The sequence below is a fragment of the Otolemur garnettii genome, unplaced genomic scaffold (assembly GCF_000181295.1).
Source record: "Otolemur garnettii isolate 467f Iridium unplaced genomic scaffold, OtoGar3 scaffold00013, whole genome shotgun sequence".
Taxonomy (NCBI): domain Eukaryota; kingdom Metazoa; phylum Chordata; class Mammalia; order Primates; family Galagidae; genus Otolemur; species Otolemur garnettii.
The window spans coordinates 17,117,981-17,133,144 of record NW_003852408.1 but is presented as its reverse complement, the minus strand read 5'-3'; the positions used below and the strand labels follow the sequence as shown (position 1 = coordinate 17,133,144).

Here is a 15,164-nt window from a genome sequence, read left to right as displayed (position 1 = left end):
GGGTCCGGGCTGGGGATTCGAACCTGCCACCTTAGGTGTACGTGGCTGGCGCCTTAGCCAGTTGAGCTATAGGCGCCGAGCCTATTTTTCCTTTTTTGAAGACTATTGTCTTTGCTTAAACATGTTTAATAACAGGAAGTGAATTACCTCACAGGTACCCTTGTCCATTGTTGGACAGCACCAACTACAGGAAGAATTTTAACTTGAGCATAAATCTGAAATTGTAGAAGTTACACCTTGAAAATGATTTCTGGTGGATAGGAGGCGTATTCATCACTGGCCTATCAAGAGAGTTCTACATTCTCTAAAGTATTTCTGAAATAGAGAATTCAATTTGGTTTAACGAATATTTGATATATTAAAAAGGAAGCTTATATTTCTTATATATTTTTTTTAAATTTGAATGAAACTTTACAGTTTAATTTTAAAAACATCAAAATCTGCCCTGTTACTTTTCTCATTTATATCATTTATTGGAATTATGCAAAACATCCACACGAGATGTATACCGTCTCTGTCTGTGAAATTGCTGCTGCTCACAGATAAATCGTCAGGGGTTGAGATGCCATTGGTACTGGAATTTCCAATTTTCTTCTGTGTTAAGTACTCAAGACTCATGTTACTGTTATGTTGTGACTCCTTTGTCAAGTTTAGAAAGACCTAGAAAGAGAAGCCGGACCCCTTCATTAATATAAGAAGTGCATGTCTTTTCTAACTCTAAGCTTCATTTTGGTTTTAAATCATCACAATTTATTGAGACAAATATTTCCCATCTGACTTTAAATGAACATTTTTATTCATAAACCACATGGGCTCTCTTGTTGGAGCAACATTTGAATTCTCAGAAGTCAGTCCTTCATAAAAACATTACTGAAATACTTTTAAACTTTTCAGATTTTGTGACATATTTATTTATTTTTTAAACCCACACATATTTATTCCAAGGGAACAGCAAGTTATATTAGCTTTAAGAAAAAAAGAGAAGTCAGTGTGTACCTCTTCCACGGTGGTGTCTGAGATGCCGTAGCACCCGATGTTGAGGTCACCCATGCCAGTGTCCAGTGCTCGTAGGAGTGAGAGGTAGGCTCCTGAGACTTTGGTGTTAAATGGAGGGAGCACATAAACAAGCTCTCCGCCAATATCCTCTTTGAGGTAGGCTTCAGGGAGGTGCGATCGGATCATTGCTGTCACAGCCATGGTGTCACATACCATATTTGCATTTAGATTTGGACGCTAGAGACAAAAACAGAAGTTAGACACTCACTTCTCTTTACACTATTGTGCCCCCAGGGTCCTAATCAGAGGAGGGTGAGTTCTTTTAGGTCACTCCAGACCTGAGATCTCTGAGATCACATATCACTGCTCCAGTGTGCTCTGTCCCAGTCACAGTTTTCTGCAAGTCACTACTCTACTGGCCCTAACCTCCCACCCCAGGTCATCATCCACCATCTTCCCTCTCTCTTGCTCTGTGTCAGCAGTAGTTGTCTTTTCTCTTGCTAGCAGATGACTTCAGGTTCACATACCCCGACACCTAGCCCCTGCCCAAGGCCCTTGTAACTGGTCTTCCTTTGCTCCCAGACTGTGACATGTCTGATTCATGCACCAGCTCTAATTCTTGGCTCACCTGTCACTTTCTCAGAGACCTCTTTTCTTATTACCCTACTTAAAAATGGCACCGCTCAGCATCCCCTCTTCCCCCTCTCCGGCTCCATCTCTATTCATAGTAATTACTAAATAATTTATTGATTGATTGTATCATCTGAATCCCTCACACTCCATCAGAATGCAAACTCCATGAGGCAGGAATTTTCATCAGTTCACTGCTGAGCTAGTACAGTGTTTGGGCACATCCTAAAGCATAATAAATATGTAATATGTAAATATCTGAATGAATTATTGACTATGGCAATGAACCATTTTTTTTTTGTATTTGGAAGTCACATCAAGATAATTAGATATTAACTAAATAGTGGTAGTCTAAACCCACCTAACAGCATATAGATCTTGCATGGTATTGTCAAATTATATGTTATTTTAGGGGGTACAGAGATCTTTAGTGAGCTCTTTTGTTCTTCAAAAGATGTAAAAGCATCACTGACCTAAGTTATAGTCCCCATGCTGTCACTTGAGAAGTACTGATTAAAAAAGTGAATACATGACTTCAAATTCTTTTCATTTGCTTTTGATAAAGCTGAAAATGGAGTTTTTAACCATATAAATTGAAATGCTAGGGGAACTAAAAGGCTGATTTCTCCATAAGTAACCTGAAAGCACAGATCATTTTTTTTACCCAGCTCATTGCTTCTCAATGTACAATCCCCAGACCAGCAGCATCAGCGCCCTCTGGGAACTTATTAGCAATGTAGTAAGTTCTGCACCCCACCCCACCCCCAGACCTACTGAATCAGAAGCTCTGCTCCTGAGGCCAGAATACTGAGTTATAATCAAGACTCCAGAATTCAGATGCTCACTCAAGTTTGAGACCCATCAAGGTAGCATATGAATGAAATTTAGCAATGAACGAAGGTGGGAGATTTTGCCTCCACTTCACATGCAACAGTAATTTGTGACCCCGTAAGGCGGCACATTTTCTCTCCCACCAACCTTCTTCTTGGTCAGCGTGAGGTGATACCCATCCCCAAATGTTTCCTTGAGGTAAAACGGGGACCCGCAGCACCGGAGCCCGCCCTGCTCCAGGAAGGCGATGCGGTCACTCAGCACTTCTGCCTCGTCCAAGTGGTGCGTCGACAGAATGATTGTCCTTGCTTGAAAATACAGATGAAAGCAACAGAGAATGAGAAATGAAGACACAGGTCCCAAGATGCACAGACTCAACAAGAGGGACTCCTGTGACATCATGAGAAGAGTCACGTTTTACGAGCTAATTGAAAAACTGACAACAAGGAACTTCAAAACTGATCAAAGAAAAAATCAGAAGGGGGTGTTCTTAAATATTGGAGAGTATTTTTCATATGAGGTGAAAGCAAATAAGCTTTTATTACACCGATTGGCTAAATGTCCATCATTTGTCATGGGGGCCTCGGCGACTCTTCCCAATCTATCTGAGTTTTGCTCCCATGGCTTCATTTTGCATTCCCCCTTTCTTCACTATAAAAAAGCAATAATTTTGATGGCTTTCTGAATATTCCTGTTTGATTAATCCTCTCCACCCTGATTATTCCTTTGCTTCACAATCCTGTTAGCACTTACTTAGTCTGTTTTCAGTTTATTTTTGTTTGTGTATGTTTCATATCTCTAATTAGATTCTTCTTCACTCCTCTAAGCCGCCTTTGGAACTTCTGTTGAATTTGCATGCTCTCAAAAAGGCCAGTCAAATGCTCAGTTCACAGTAGGCACTAGATAGATAATAACTAATTGATCCAGACAGCTGGGAGAAGAAAAACCTCTTAGGGGGAAAAGCGTGAGCCCATTTTAGAGTTTTAAATGATGTATCATAAACAGATAAGGCTTCAACTTGTGCTTGTGTGTCTCAGAGGGCAGAATTATGACAGTTTGGGTGGAGAAATTACAAGGAAGTACGTACCAGTTTTGTTCTTGCATATAACATCCCATATGCTTCGGCGAGAACATGGGTCAACACCAGTGGATGGTTCATCCAGAATGACTACCCTTGATCCGCCGATGAGTGCTATGGATATAGACAACTTCCTCTTCATTCCTCCCGACAATGTTCCAACTCTCTTATGGCGATGGCTATACAGTCCTGTATCTTTTAAAGTTCTTAGAAAATAATGTATGACGGTTATTTTTTACAGATTATTTGAATACTGGAAAATACACTAAAGCAACAGAGAATGAGAAATACACTAAGTGACAGGTCTTCACTGAGCAACTTGCATGTGCTCAGAAAAGTAGAATAAATAACTGAGGATTCACAGTATAGTTTTCTATTAATTGTTACCCAGTTGTAGGTACCAAATTAGTACTCAGAAAAAACACAAGGGAATATATACATACTTCATTCATTTGACAAATATTGACAGAGTTCCTGCTTATTTTGTGCTAGGCTATGTTCTAGTGCTTGGGAAAAGCAGTGAGAAGATAAAGTTTCTTTCTACCCATAAGGAGGTTATCTTCTAGTATGTGGGGGTATTTGGACGGATGCAGGAAATCTACTCAGTAAATGTATTTCTGAGTAAGTTTATAATATGCCAGGTGATAAGTGCAAGAAAAAAATAAAGTAGAGGATGTGAAGTAAGGAGTGTCTGGCACGTCTATTTTAAGCATCTATTCTATACACAGTGATCAACTGAGAGGTCACGTATGAGCAGAGATAGAGAATGTGGTTGTTTGACCATGAGTAAGTCAAATGGCTATCTGAGGAAGGATGTGGTGAGCACAGAGAAAGTGATGGGCCCTGAGACTGGAACAGGCCTAATGTCGACCTGTGTGTAACTCGGCCAGTGTGCCTAGAGTAGAGTGAATGTGAGAAAGAGTGGAAGGGAACAAATTAGATGTGAGACTGGGGACAAGTCATGGAAGACCTTAGAGGCCTTAATAAGGACATTACTGAGCGTCACACTGAGCCTGGCAGGAAGCCACTGGAAGGCTGAATCTCAAAATGACATGGTCTAATTTGCAGTTGAAAAAGATCCTGGCTCGGCGCCTATAGCTCAACCGGCTAAGGCGCCAGCCATGTACACCTAAGGTGGCGGGTTCGAATCCCCAGCCTGGACCCGCCAAAACAACAATGACGGCTGCAACCAAAAAATAGCCGGGCGTTGTGGCGGGCGCCTGTGGTCCCAGCTACTTGGGAGGCGGAGGCAGGAGACTCGCTTGAGCCCAGGAGTTGGAGGTTGCTGTGAGCTGTAATGCCACGGCACTCTACCCAGGGGGACAGCTTGAGGCTCTGTCTTAAAAAAAAAAAAAAAGAAAAAGATCCCGTGGTACCTCTTCCACATACAAGAGAAGTGTGGAAGCTGAGAGTCTAAGTAGGAAGTTTTGACTGATGTAACATCCTTGCAGATTAGAAGCAAAGGGTTTGGGACAACGTAGGAGCCGGAAATGAAGAGCATTCGACAATTTCAGTATAATAATTGGCTGGTGAAGGTACTGGCATTTAATTTATTCAATATTAAAGAATATTAATTCTTAAAGAATCCAATATTAAAAAAAGAAACAAATAAACAGCAATTGTTTCATGAGAAAACATCTCTTATTGGTATTCTTACCAGAGCTTCTGCAACCAAGCTGTGGGTCTTTGAGAGGAGTTGACAACTCACATTCTCATTGCTGTCACAACTCACCTTTTTACTTCCTCATGGAGCTGCTTCTTAGTCCAGTGAGGAACCTTGATGGACCCATATAAGAGCAGGTGCTCCTTGGTGGTGAGGTAACTGAACAAGACGTCGTGCTGCATGCAGACCCCCATGTTCTTCCGCACCGTGTGCAGGTCTGTTTTGATGTCTTTCCCATACACAAAGATGGTGCCTGCTGAAGTCCCAAATAGCCCAGTCAACATGGAACTGGAAGTGAAGAAATGATAAATTAGGTATGAACTAAGTGCTTAAGCTAGATATCAGGACTAGATATATCACAGTTGTAGAAAAAAAAAGTTACAGTGTATCTTCTCAAGCAAGAGCAAATTGTGAAATAAAATGGCATTAAGTGGGAATAAAAAATACAAATTACTTTTAAGTACTTTTTTGGTGTCACGTGAACACTCCATGGTGATGGTGGTGGGAATGACAGGGGCTGTGCTTTGTTATTTCAAGTTCATGCTCTCATTGAGCAAACTCAGGCACTTCCCTGGCACCCTTAGTATCTACAGGCTGACACGTCTCAAATTTGTGTCTCTAACCCTGGTCTCATCACTCAGTTCCAGGTTTGCTCTGTACCGATAATACAGTATTTTCTAACCTTTTTTTTTTTTTTTTAATCTCAGAGCACCCTTGAACCTATAGTTAAATTTCCATGGCATGCTTAATATTGATCAAAAAAAAGCAAAACAACAACAAAAAGAATATCCTTACTGTGCTTTGAACTTCTTTTGAAAATAATTTAATTAATGATCTTTAAAAATGTTTACAGTATGCCCTCATGACTCTAGCAGACACTGTCACCGCTCTGTGCATCTCACAGTGCCCTCAATTTCAACATATTTAAAACTGAGCTCATAATCTATGCCTTCAAAGCCACACCCTCATGAAACCTACCACTGTCACCGTGTGATATACCTGTAAAACAACAGTCGCACAAGACTGGAATCCAGAAGTCATTTTTCATACCCTCATCCATCTCTTCCTAATTACACCCCCATCTCTCCACAAGGCCAGCCACCATCACCCACTTGCCTACCCCATCCCTAACTCTACTTCCTACATGCTGTTTGGTCATCACTAGTCCTTTCCCCTCCAGTGTGACTACAATATTTTCACCTAGATAATTTCCTATCTGGACAGTAATTCCTACTCATCTCCTCCACTATGCTGTGAGTCCATGAGGTCGAGGAAAGGGCCTGTTTCTCTGCACTCTGCACTGTGCCCAACCAGTGCCTTGCATTGAAGTCTTACAGATTAAATAGGGAATCAATAGAATATGAAATTTTCCCATAAAAAACATTGAAATACAAATAATGTACTTTATTCTTTATATTACAGGATTACATTTAGAACAATAGTGGCATTATCTGCTAAAATTACAGCCTCTTCAAAAGCTTTTCTATACTTTTCTTGCAGGTCTCTGGCTGCCTGTTAGAAATCTGCCCTCGTAAGCTTTGCATTCCCCCAGAAGCCAGCTCTGAGTTTAAACAGGGCATGCAAATAAGAGAGGCTGTAAGTTTCCTCATTTCATGACCTTCCTTTATCCTTTTTTGTTTACCACACATAAAAAAGTTAATTCCAATGTTTGGCAGTCACTGAGCTTCCTCGTGACGATGCTAAATAGGATATACAGCAGCTGACGCCTTCTCTCAACCAAAGGCCAGAGTGCAATCAGCATCTTAGAGCCGATTCACCAGCAAGGTAAGTGTGGAGCATTGGAAGCAAGTTAAAATTCCAAAGAATGTCACTTTAAAACCATCGGAATCTCTTCTCTATTCTGAGGCAGGAAAATGCTACTTAAGAGTGGGGAGAACGGCCCACGTGCTACTTCTGCGCTTTTTGATGTATCTGCTCGTTGGTGGGTCTTTTGTTTCTTTATTAACCAAGGTAAGGATTTTCTGTGATGGAGAAGGTGGAGTTGTGTTTACACCAGGATGTGCCATGTCAAGTTTATCCACAGGTTGGGACAGAAATGCAAAGAAATGAAACAGCCTGGGTGTACAAGGCAATATGGATCAGTGGGAGTCGGGAACGAACCAGAAGGCAGGAGCTCCCTTTAGGAGACCAGTAACTAACAAGTCCCAACAGGTAGTCCCTCCCTGAGAACGTCGCTCAACATTGCAGAATTTCCTGTTATCTAAGGGATGCCAAGAATATTTATTTTTATTAGACAACTCCCCATTTTTAAGTATTGGCACTGAATTAAAATTTTTGGAAAGTATTATGTAGACCACCCAAATATTAATAGTCCTGGGCCTGACCTGATGTTTGAGCCCACAATTGTGAACCTCTGGTTTAGACTCCATTCTGTAGCATCTGAGTTGAACCATCTGACTCCATCTTGGAAATGAAATAAGTTTCTCTTTTATAAAAGAGGGTTAGTTTATTAATAAAACTATCTTCTTACAATATGCTTCCATGACAATGTGTTGGAAGTAACTTACATGGTAGTAGTTTTGCCGGCTCCATTGGGCCCCAGCAATGAGGTAATATGCCCTTCATAAAAGTTCAGATTGAGGTTATCAACAGCAACTTTTGAGCCATAGATCTTTGTAACCCCATGCAGGGCGACTCCGACTGTGAGATCTTTAGGCTCAGGCTCAATGTTGGAAGGGAACATGTGCTCAGGACCTGGAGAGAAATCAAGAGGAGAGTTGTAAGCTCACAGATAAGAAAATGCAGCCAGAATCAGACTGGGTCTTAATTAAACATTGAAGACTATGAAAATATAATTCTCTAAGTTAAAAAAAAGTTCCAGAAGCAAATGATCTAATGCAGTCTTCAGTCTTCTTCTCACTTGATTAAGATTGAATGAGAGTGGGGAACTAAGGTTTATATCACCTTTCTCTGTTGGAAAAAGTAGCCACAGAATATAGCATCCTAATCGTAAATTCCACTTTCTTTAATGGATCTTAAACATTCAATAGCTGTGTTTAAGGCTTGGTCCTCTCATTAGATGGGAAGATACAAAGTAAGAAGTAAATGTGTACGAGTTGTGATTTTACAGTGAGACTAGTTCAGATAGGTAGCTCATAGAATCCAGTCCCGTAATTACTATGTACAACTCCTTCAGGCACCCCCAAAGGACCACTTATGTGGGCCATACTTTATAAAGATGGCCCACATATTCACCCAGCATTAGTTAAGACCAGCATTGAACTGTCTTTCAGTGTTAGTAATGAGTTATGCTAAATTACCCGCATTTGTTACTTGGTTACTTCTTACGACTGGTGACAGATGGCTAGAGCTGGGGGCATAGACTGTGGCCAAGGAACAAAATTTTTCTCTGTTTGAGTCTAACTGGACTACAAAGAGATCTGCACTCTTGGCCTAATTAGCACCATATGCTAACCAGCTGAGCTAATGAGCCCAGAAAAAGCCCCAGTGTAATCCCCCAGAGTCTAAACATGTGTGTGTACGCGCACTCATCCATGACTAAAGGGATGCTGATTTTGCCATTTAGGAAAAATCATATTAAACCACTAGCCATGTGCTTTGTGTGTCAGTTCTCTCGTTGTCATTCACGTTGTCGACCTACTTGTCTTACTGGCAGATGGGTTGGTGCTCTGCATCATGATGTTCGTAAACATGAGGCCATTGCTCTTCTCAGGCTTCACCTCGGCACACCCAAACCGCTCCTTCCAGTAGGATGGAAGGATTGGAAAGTACCATGGAGCTGCCATCCCATATGTCCCTGTGATAAAAAAAAAAATGTATTCAGGAAAGTGATTATTAATTGATTGTTAACATGAAACATCGGAAACTAAGCAATAGAAGACTGCATACAGCTTTGGAAGTCATTTCATGTTTTGATATTACCAACACTAGAGGATGGTCTCTGTTTCCAAAGGAAAGTAAAAAAGATAACTTTGTCTTTTTATTTTTTAAAAGCAGCTTCATTGAGGTATAATGACATGTCACAAAATTTACTTATTATAAGTGTCCAGTTAGATGACTTTTAGTAAATTTATAAAGTTGTGCAACAATCACCACAATCCAGTGTTAGAATATTTCTATGACTTGAAAAAGTTCTCTCATGCCCATTTACAGATAATCCCCGCTCCCACCCAAGTCCTAGGCAATCACTGACCTGCTTTCTGTCTGGGCATATTTTATCTTTTATTGAAATCTTATACAAATGAAGTAATATTCTTTTATTCACTTACTTTATCAAAAAATGTACCAACACAAATAAAGTCTAAAGGAAAAACACCTATGCATGTTAGAGGGAAGACGGCTTGAGATCTAAAGGGGGGAATCCACTTGGGTTCTGCCTTTAGAATCTGGTAGCTTCTCCTTAGACGACTTGACTTTCGCCTTATAATATCTCACATTCCTATTTGAAAGACTGGATTGATTTGCAACACTATTCCATGCTTCTTAGTTGATTCCACCTCTAGAAGGATATCAGAGAGGGAATTCAGCAGTGAATGATCTCATCCAGAAAAGTTCTGGTTACTTTTGGGAGGAGAGTACTTTTTTGTTTGTTTTGGAGATTAGATATGGCAAGTCAGTTATTAGAACATATACATTAGCTGATTTATAAGGATGACGACCATAAAAGGCATATATCTGTGTAAACACGTTTGTACCTGGGAAAACGTTCCTGACGTACCAAGCAACAAGGAAATAAATGAACGAGTCAGCTAGGATTAGGCAGCACAGCCAGCCAAACGAGGTGGTGTCATCCTGAACTGGGGAGCTGTACATATTCTCCCACTGAAGACCTGGAAAGTGAACACACATCTTTATTCCTCTGTGACACACATCACAGCTGTAAAGGATAAATCTGATTTTAGAGAAGGTGAACGCACCGATGCCCTGTTCTTCATATTGTGCAATGTACTGGCTTGCATAACTGAATGCGGTTGGGGACAGCAGGCTCTGTGAAGAAAATGAACAGCAATGATTGTTCTTGGGGATGTCATTCATTTCACCCAGGCGGACCTTAAAATACTTAGAACTTTGGACATTTGTGTAGATACATTTGATGTTCACTCTCTAAGAATGTTTAAAAACACAGAAGTCCCTTATCGACTATGCTACATCTCTGAAAGAATATAGAAGGAATAACAGAAAAAACAAGTACGAAAATTGCAACTTGAAAAATATGTGTTAGAAATTTAAAATCTACATGTAAACTTATTAAACGTGGTTCAACAATATATAGAATAGAATAATTATAGAATAATGCAGCATTGAGACTAAAATTAAATGAAAACTGTAGCAGCCAGAACATATTTTCACTTCATAAACTTATCTCAGGTAATGAAAGGGTCCTGCGTAAAAGTATACTGAAACATCAGTGGATTGAGTACTGACAATTGCACCACATTACAAATCTGGTTTTTGTTTAAACTCAGAGCTAAGTGAAAGTTATTCACTACTTTCTATTTCCATAAACCACAAAGTTTTAATACAATGAGATTTGCTTTGGTTTGCTTAAAGCTTTTGTTAAGATTCTTAAATTAATTTAGTGCTTTTGAATTGAAAAGGCAGAAAGGAATTTAGAGTTAATTACATGCTGTCAGTGCATTTTTCTTTATGCCTGTAAGTTACATTACATGTCATGAAAACCATGAGAATTGATCACATCTGAGAATAATTCCAACATTCTCAGATGTTGGAAGAGGCTCCGAGATACTGAAGGAGTTGGATGAGAGAGGAGTCAGAATTCTTTTTTTTTTTTTTTTGGCCAGGGCAGGGTTTGAACCCACCACCTCTGGTATATGGGGCCGGCGCCCTACTCACTGAGCCACAGGCACCGCCCCAGGAGTCAGAATTCTTGACGACCTCTAGAACATATTGTATCCCATTTTAATTTGCTTCAGGAACGATTTCTTAACAGCATCACACATTATGGTTTTGGAAGCTTTTCATTGTCTTTTACTTTATGGGACACAATGATGTGAAAAACTGTCATTAGGACATTAAGCTTATTTTGCTATTATTGGATTCTTAAATTTAGATAAGTGAACTTTCAGTTTGAGAATCTAAAAATAGTCTATTCAGTCTACGCATCTTCCACACTGACCGTTCCAACTGTTGGCTTACCATGAACACTTTTATGACATAGTTCAACTCATTTTCAACTGTGACCAGAACAATAAACGGAAAGAAGGCAATGATGTAGATGAGGCTTCCGATGAGAGCGGCAATGTTGGTGTTGTTGAAGAAGACACTGATGAGATAGCTCATGGCAATGACTGAGAAACTGTAGTCCGAAAAGTACAGGAACAAAATGAACCCGTTTGTTTTGGGAAGAATATTGCCAAACTTGAGTATAATGATGAGGATCACAATGGTAATTAGTAAAAATCCAACACTCTCGATAAGCCAGGCAAAAAAGTGGCTACAGGAGTTCACACCCATCATCTTCATGTACTGTAAAAAGGAGAAAAGGTGAGCGATTATGCTGAAAAGTAACCATTCCGGTATCATATCAAAATGCCCGGGAGAGTCTCCATAGATACAGAACTAGGCATCTTAACGATTTACATAAATGAAGCATTTATTCATGTTCATGTGTGAACTACACCTGTGTATACCAGTTATCTTAGATTCTATGAGCTCAGAATGCCCCAACACAATAAATGATTTGGATGGAGAGGTTCTTTAGTTTTTAATCACCATTCCATTTTATAATTGGCATCTAGCTGATGTTTCCAGATTAAACCAATTTAGAACAGATCATCAAATTTATGGTATCTCCTGCAGAATTTTACAATATGAATTTGACATTTGTGTAGGCATGAATATTTCAAGCCAGCAAAAAAGCATAGTTTAACTACAAGTTCCGTGTAGAGGCTGAGATAATAAAAATCCTTCAATTTTTTTTACTATTAATGAACAAAACAATTACATTCATGTTCCCGATGGAAACAGAACAAGCCTGATTCCTAAGAATTTAAAACATGGAAAATTAAAGGCAACCTTCCACCTTTAGCCATATCTTCCCCCTTTTTAACATATACTGGTAGTCTAGGCCGTGTGTCATCTTTGTTTTCCAAACAGACATTCATAAATCCATAATAAACTCACGTATTTAAGATACTCTATCTTTCTCTCTCAATTGATATTATCTGATATAAATCGATGATGTCTGTAGAGGCCAAGGCATTTTACACGGCAGAAAAACAAACCAGCCTGACCTGTTTGTGCATTAACTGAAAAGGATTCTGAAAGATCTCAAGTCCCCTGGACCTTGGTTGTCTTGAATTTGGTGACATGTACATGGGGAGAACCTGGACATCCTCATTTCTAGTTTAACAATTCATGATTAACATTAAGCTTATGAACTTAATATCTCATTAAAAAATACTCCATTAATAGCATTATGATCCATTTTTTTTATATAAAAAATCAAGGATTTTCAATACCCCACCCCCATAAACCTAACTTGTTGGGGTGGGGGGATAAAGAATGCATGTTTTTCTCTCTGTTTTTCTCTACAAGCAAAATAGTGAATTTTACTTTCTGCCTTTGTAACTTACCACATTTTGATAACTCTGCTGCTCCTGTTGTTACCATGGAAACTGCTACCTGACTGCCAACAGTCTAAGCTGTGGGCTTTAAACTAATCACCACTGCGGAAAAGCTGGTGCCTTTTCCTCTGAACTTTGCCTTGTTCCTCACCTGCTTCTCTTCCTAATGCTTTTCTCCTCCTAGGCCCTGTCACCCTTTGCAGTAAAGACCCTACCTATGTTTCCACGGGAATGAAGTGCGGACCAAAGTTACAAAATTAGCATAGGGCCAAGTTCACTATGGAAAGTTCTCCCCAATTGCTATGTAAGTTATCATTGAACACAAAATTACATTTGGTATGAAAGAGATCTCAGAGAACTTACTCCAGAAAGTCTTTGCTTTTACCCTACCCCATCTGAAAAACATTACTATGTCCTATCGGATGACTGCATTTCACTGACCCTCCTCTATTCCAATATAGTATGATAATGTTAGCTCTTCTTGTTTGTGTTTATTGCTGTATGGATTTTGATGTTTTTACTGAGTTTATGCCTACTTGAATATAATTATCTGAAAAACTAAGGAGCCTGTTAATTACTTCCAAGGTGATATTTACCACTTACTTTTACGTGGCCTGTACCAAAATACTTTCTCCCCAAGAGCAATGTGTATCAGTAGCGAACAATATTAGTATATTTCATGAGATAATTATAAAATATCTAAGAAATAGCACGGCCATGAAATAAAGCTGCTGTCATGGAAACATGTCTTTTCTTCTCCCCTCATAACTGATGGCTGCAGTGCAAATCTTATATTCGAGGATATTCTCCATTCATAGACTTGTTGAAGATAATGAGGAGGCTTGAAAACCAAGGCTAACGGTATTCGTCCCCGTAATTTTGAAATTTTGGAGATTCAAGATCAAATTTCTATTTTGAGGAGCTGACAGAAGTTGGAGATGCATCATTTTGTTCTTCATTGAAACAGGCCGTGTTAGGTGCTTCTAAAACTGTTCACTATTTAACACTCTAGCACAAACATCAGTATTGAACTACAGGATTTTATGCCATGAGAACAGTTGCTATTCATAAAGAGGAAAAGTGATGAGCGCATTTAAGTCATCTATAATTTATCCAGATTCACTGCCAACTTTGTTGTTATAAACAAGGCCAGACTTGCAGATGGAAGGTGGCCCACAGAGGGCGGCTGGCTGTGCTTTCTCGGATCCGTTAGCTCCTCCTCACGGTGACAGATGTCAGGTGCCAGCTTTGTAATCAAAGAGTCACTTGTCTCAAGCCTCCCAAACCTGCCAGAGCCATTCATCAGTATCTGATAACCTGTTGCTCGAGGAAAACTGCTCTACACAGTGGCCAAAATCTGCCCCAGGTTACAGCAGAGAATAAGAAGAAAGAGATTCTATGAGATTTTGGACGAACGTGCTGCTGCTTTCCTGAGAAGCTTGTGTGCAGGGGTTGACATTAAGACCATCAGGAAAAGAAGTTATTAATACTCATATCTTTACTTGACAGCAATGTCTCCATTCAATCAACAAGTACGTCAGGTGCTAATTCATAAGGAACAATAACATTTTCTATCCCAACTTTTGTAATTTTTTAACAGTAGATACTTCAATTGTTGGGTTTTTAGCACAACAGAAAGGATATTCCACATTCTCATCAGTGGTCAGAAGAACATAAAAATTGTCTGTTGTGAATACCCAGTGGACCAAGAGTCCTTGCATCATTCTTGGTAATGTCTCTGTGGCCCACAGATATTTCAGGTTACCTGTCTGAACTCAAAGACTCCAAAATTCTGTCTCCAAATAAATATAAGTACTGAGGGCCCTTTGGTGACTTCTATTAGATAAAATAAGTGAAGCTGGCCCCAAACCATGAAAATAACAGGCAAAAATATGTACTGTTTGTGTGTATTATAAAACAACTTTTTTATAGCTTTAATATTTTCATTTGTAACAGCAAGGAACGCAGAACAAAACTCGATGGAAAGGCATTTTTAAGGTAGTTCTTTTTTTTTAAAATGACATGCTTGATTTCATAAATAAACTTATTGGACATTAGCATGTGTGCTAATTTCTTTAACAAGGTAATGGAATTCATGGAATTGTTTTCTTGCACAGATTTTAGAATTACAGAAAGAAAAGGAAAATATTAATTTTCTTTAGCTTTTTGACTTAATTTGAATGAGAAGAAAGTAGGGCTTGGGCAAGTTTAGACCATAACCAAATATAAAATGATGATAATTAGAAAATGAGTTTGAGTTGCTGGTAACTTAAGAGATTTTCCATTATCATCCTCTTAAGAGTGTTCATGTTATCAAAATAAGATATTAGTTTGAGATAGCCATGATGTGGAACAGGCCACTTGATAGTCAAGATGCCTGAGTTCTGGGGCCAGATCT

General features: G+C 39.3%; 1 protein-coding gene across 1 annotated transcript in view; it reads right to left on the bottom strand.

Annotated features, from left to right (window-relative positions):
- ABCA12 (ATP binding cassette subfamily A member 12) overlaps nt 1-15,164 on the bottom strand; it is a 174,594-nt gene that overhangs the window by 37,364 nt on the left and 122,066 nt on the right. Inside the window, exons 24-33 of the mRNA XM_003784975.1 lie at nt 11,337-11,666; nt 10,097-10,166; nt 9,875-10,009; nt 8,830-8,976; nt 7,727-7,913; nt 5,268-5,486; nt 3,545-3,741; nt 2,605-2,765; nt 997-1,233; nt 510-660 (exon numbers count right to left, since the gene is read on the bottom strand). Coding sequence (XP_003785023.1) covers nt 510-660; nt 997-1,233; nt 2,605-2,765; nt 3,545-3,741; nt 5,268-5,486; nt 7,727-7,913; nt 8,830-8,976; nt 9,875-10,009; nt 10,097-10,166; nt 11,337-11,666 — 1,834 coding nt within the window. The remainder of the gene's footprint in view (nt 1-509; nt 661-996; nt 1,234-2,604; nt 2,766-3,544; nt 3,742-5,267; nt 5,487-7,726; nt 7,914-8,829; nt 8,977-9,874; nt 10,010-10,096; nt 10,167-11,336; nt 11,667-15,164) is intronic.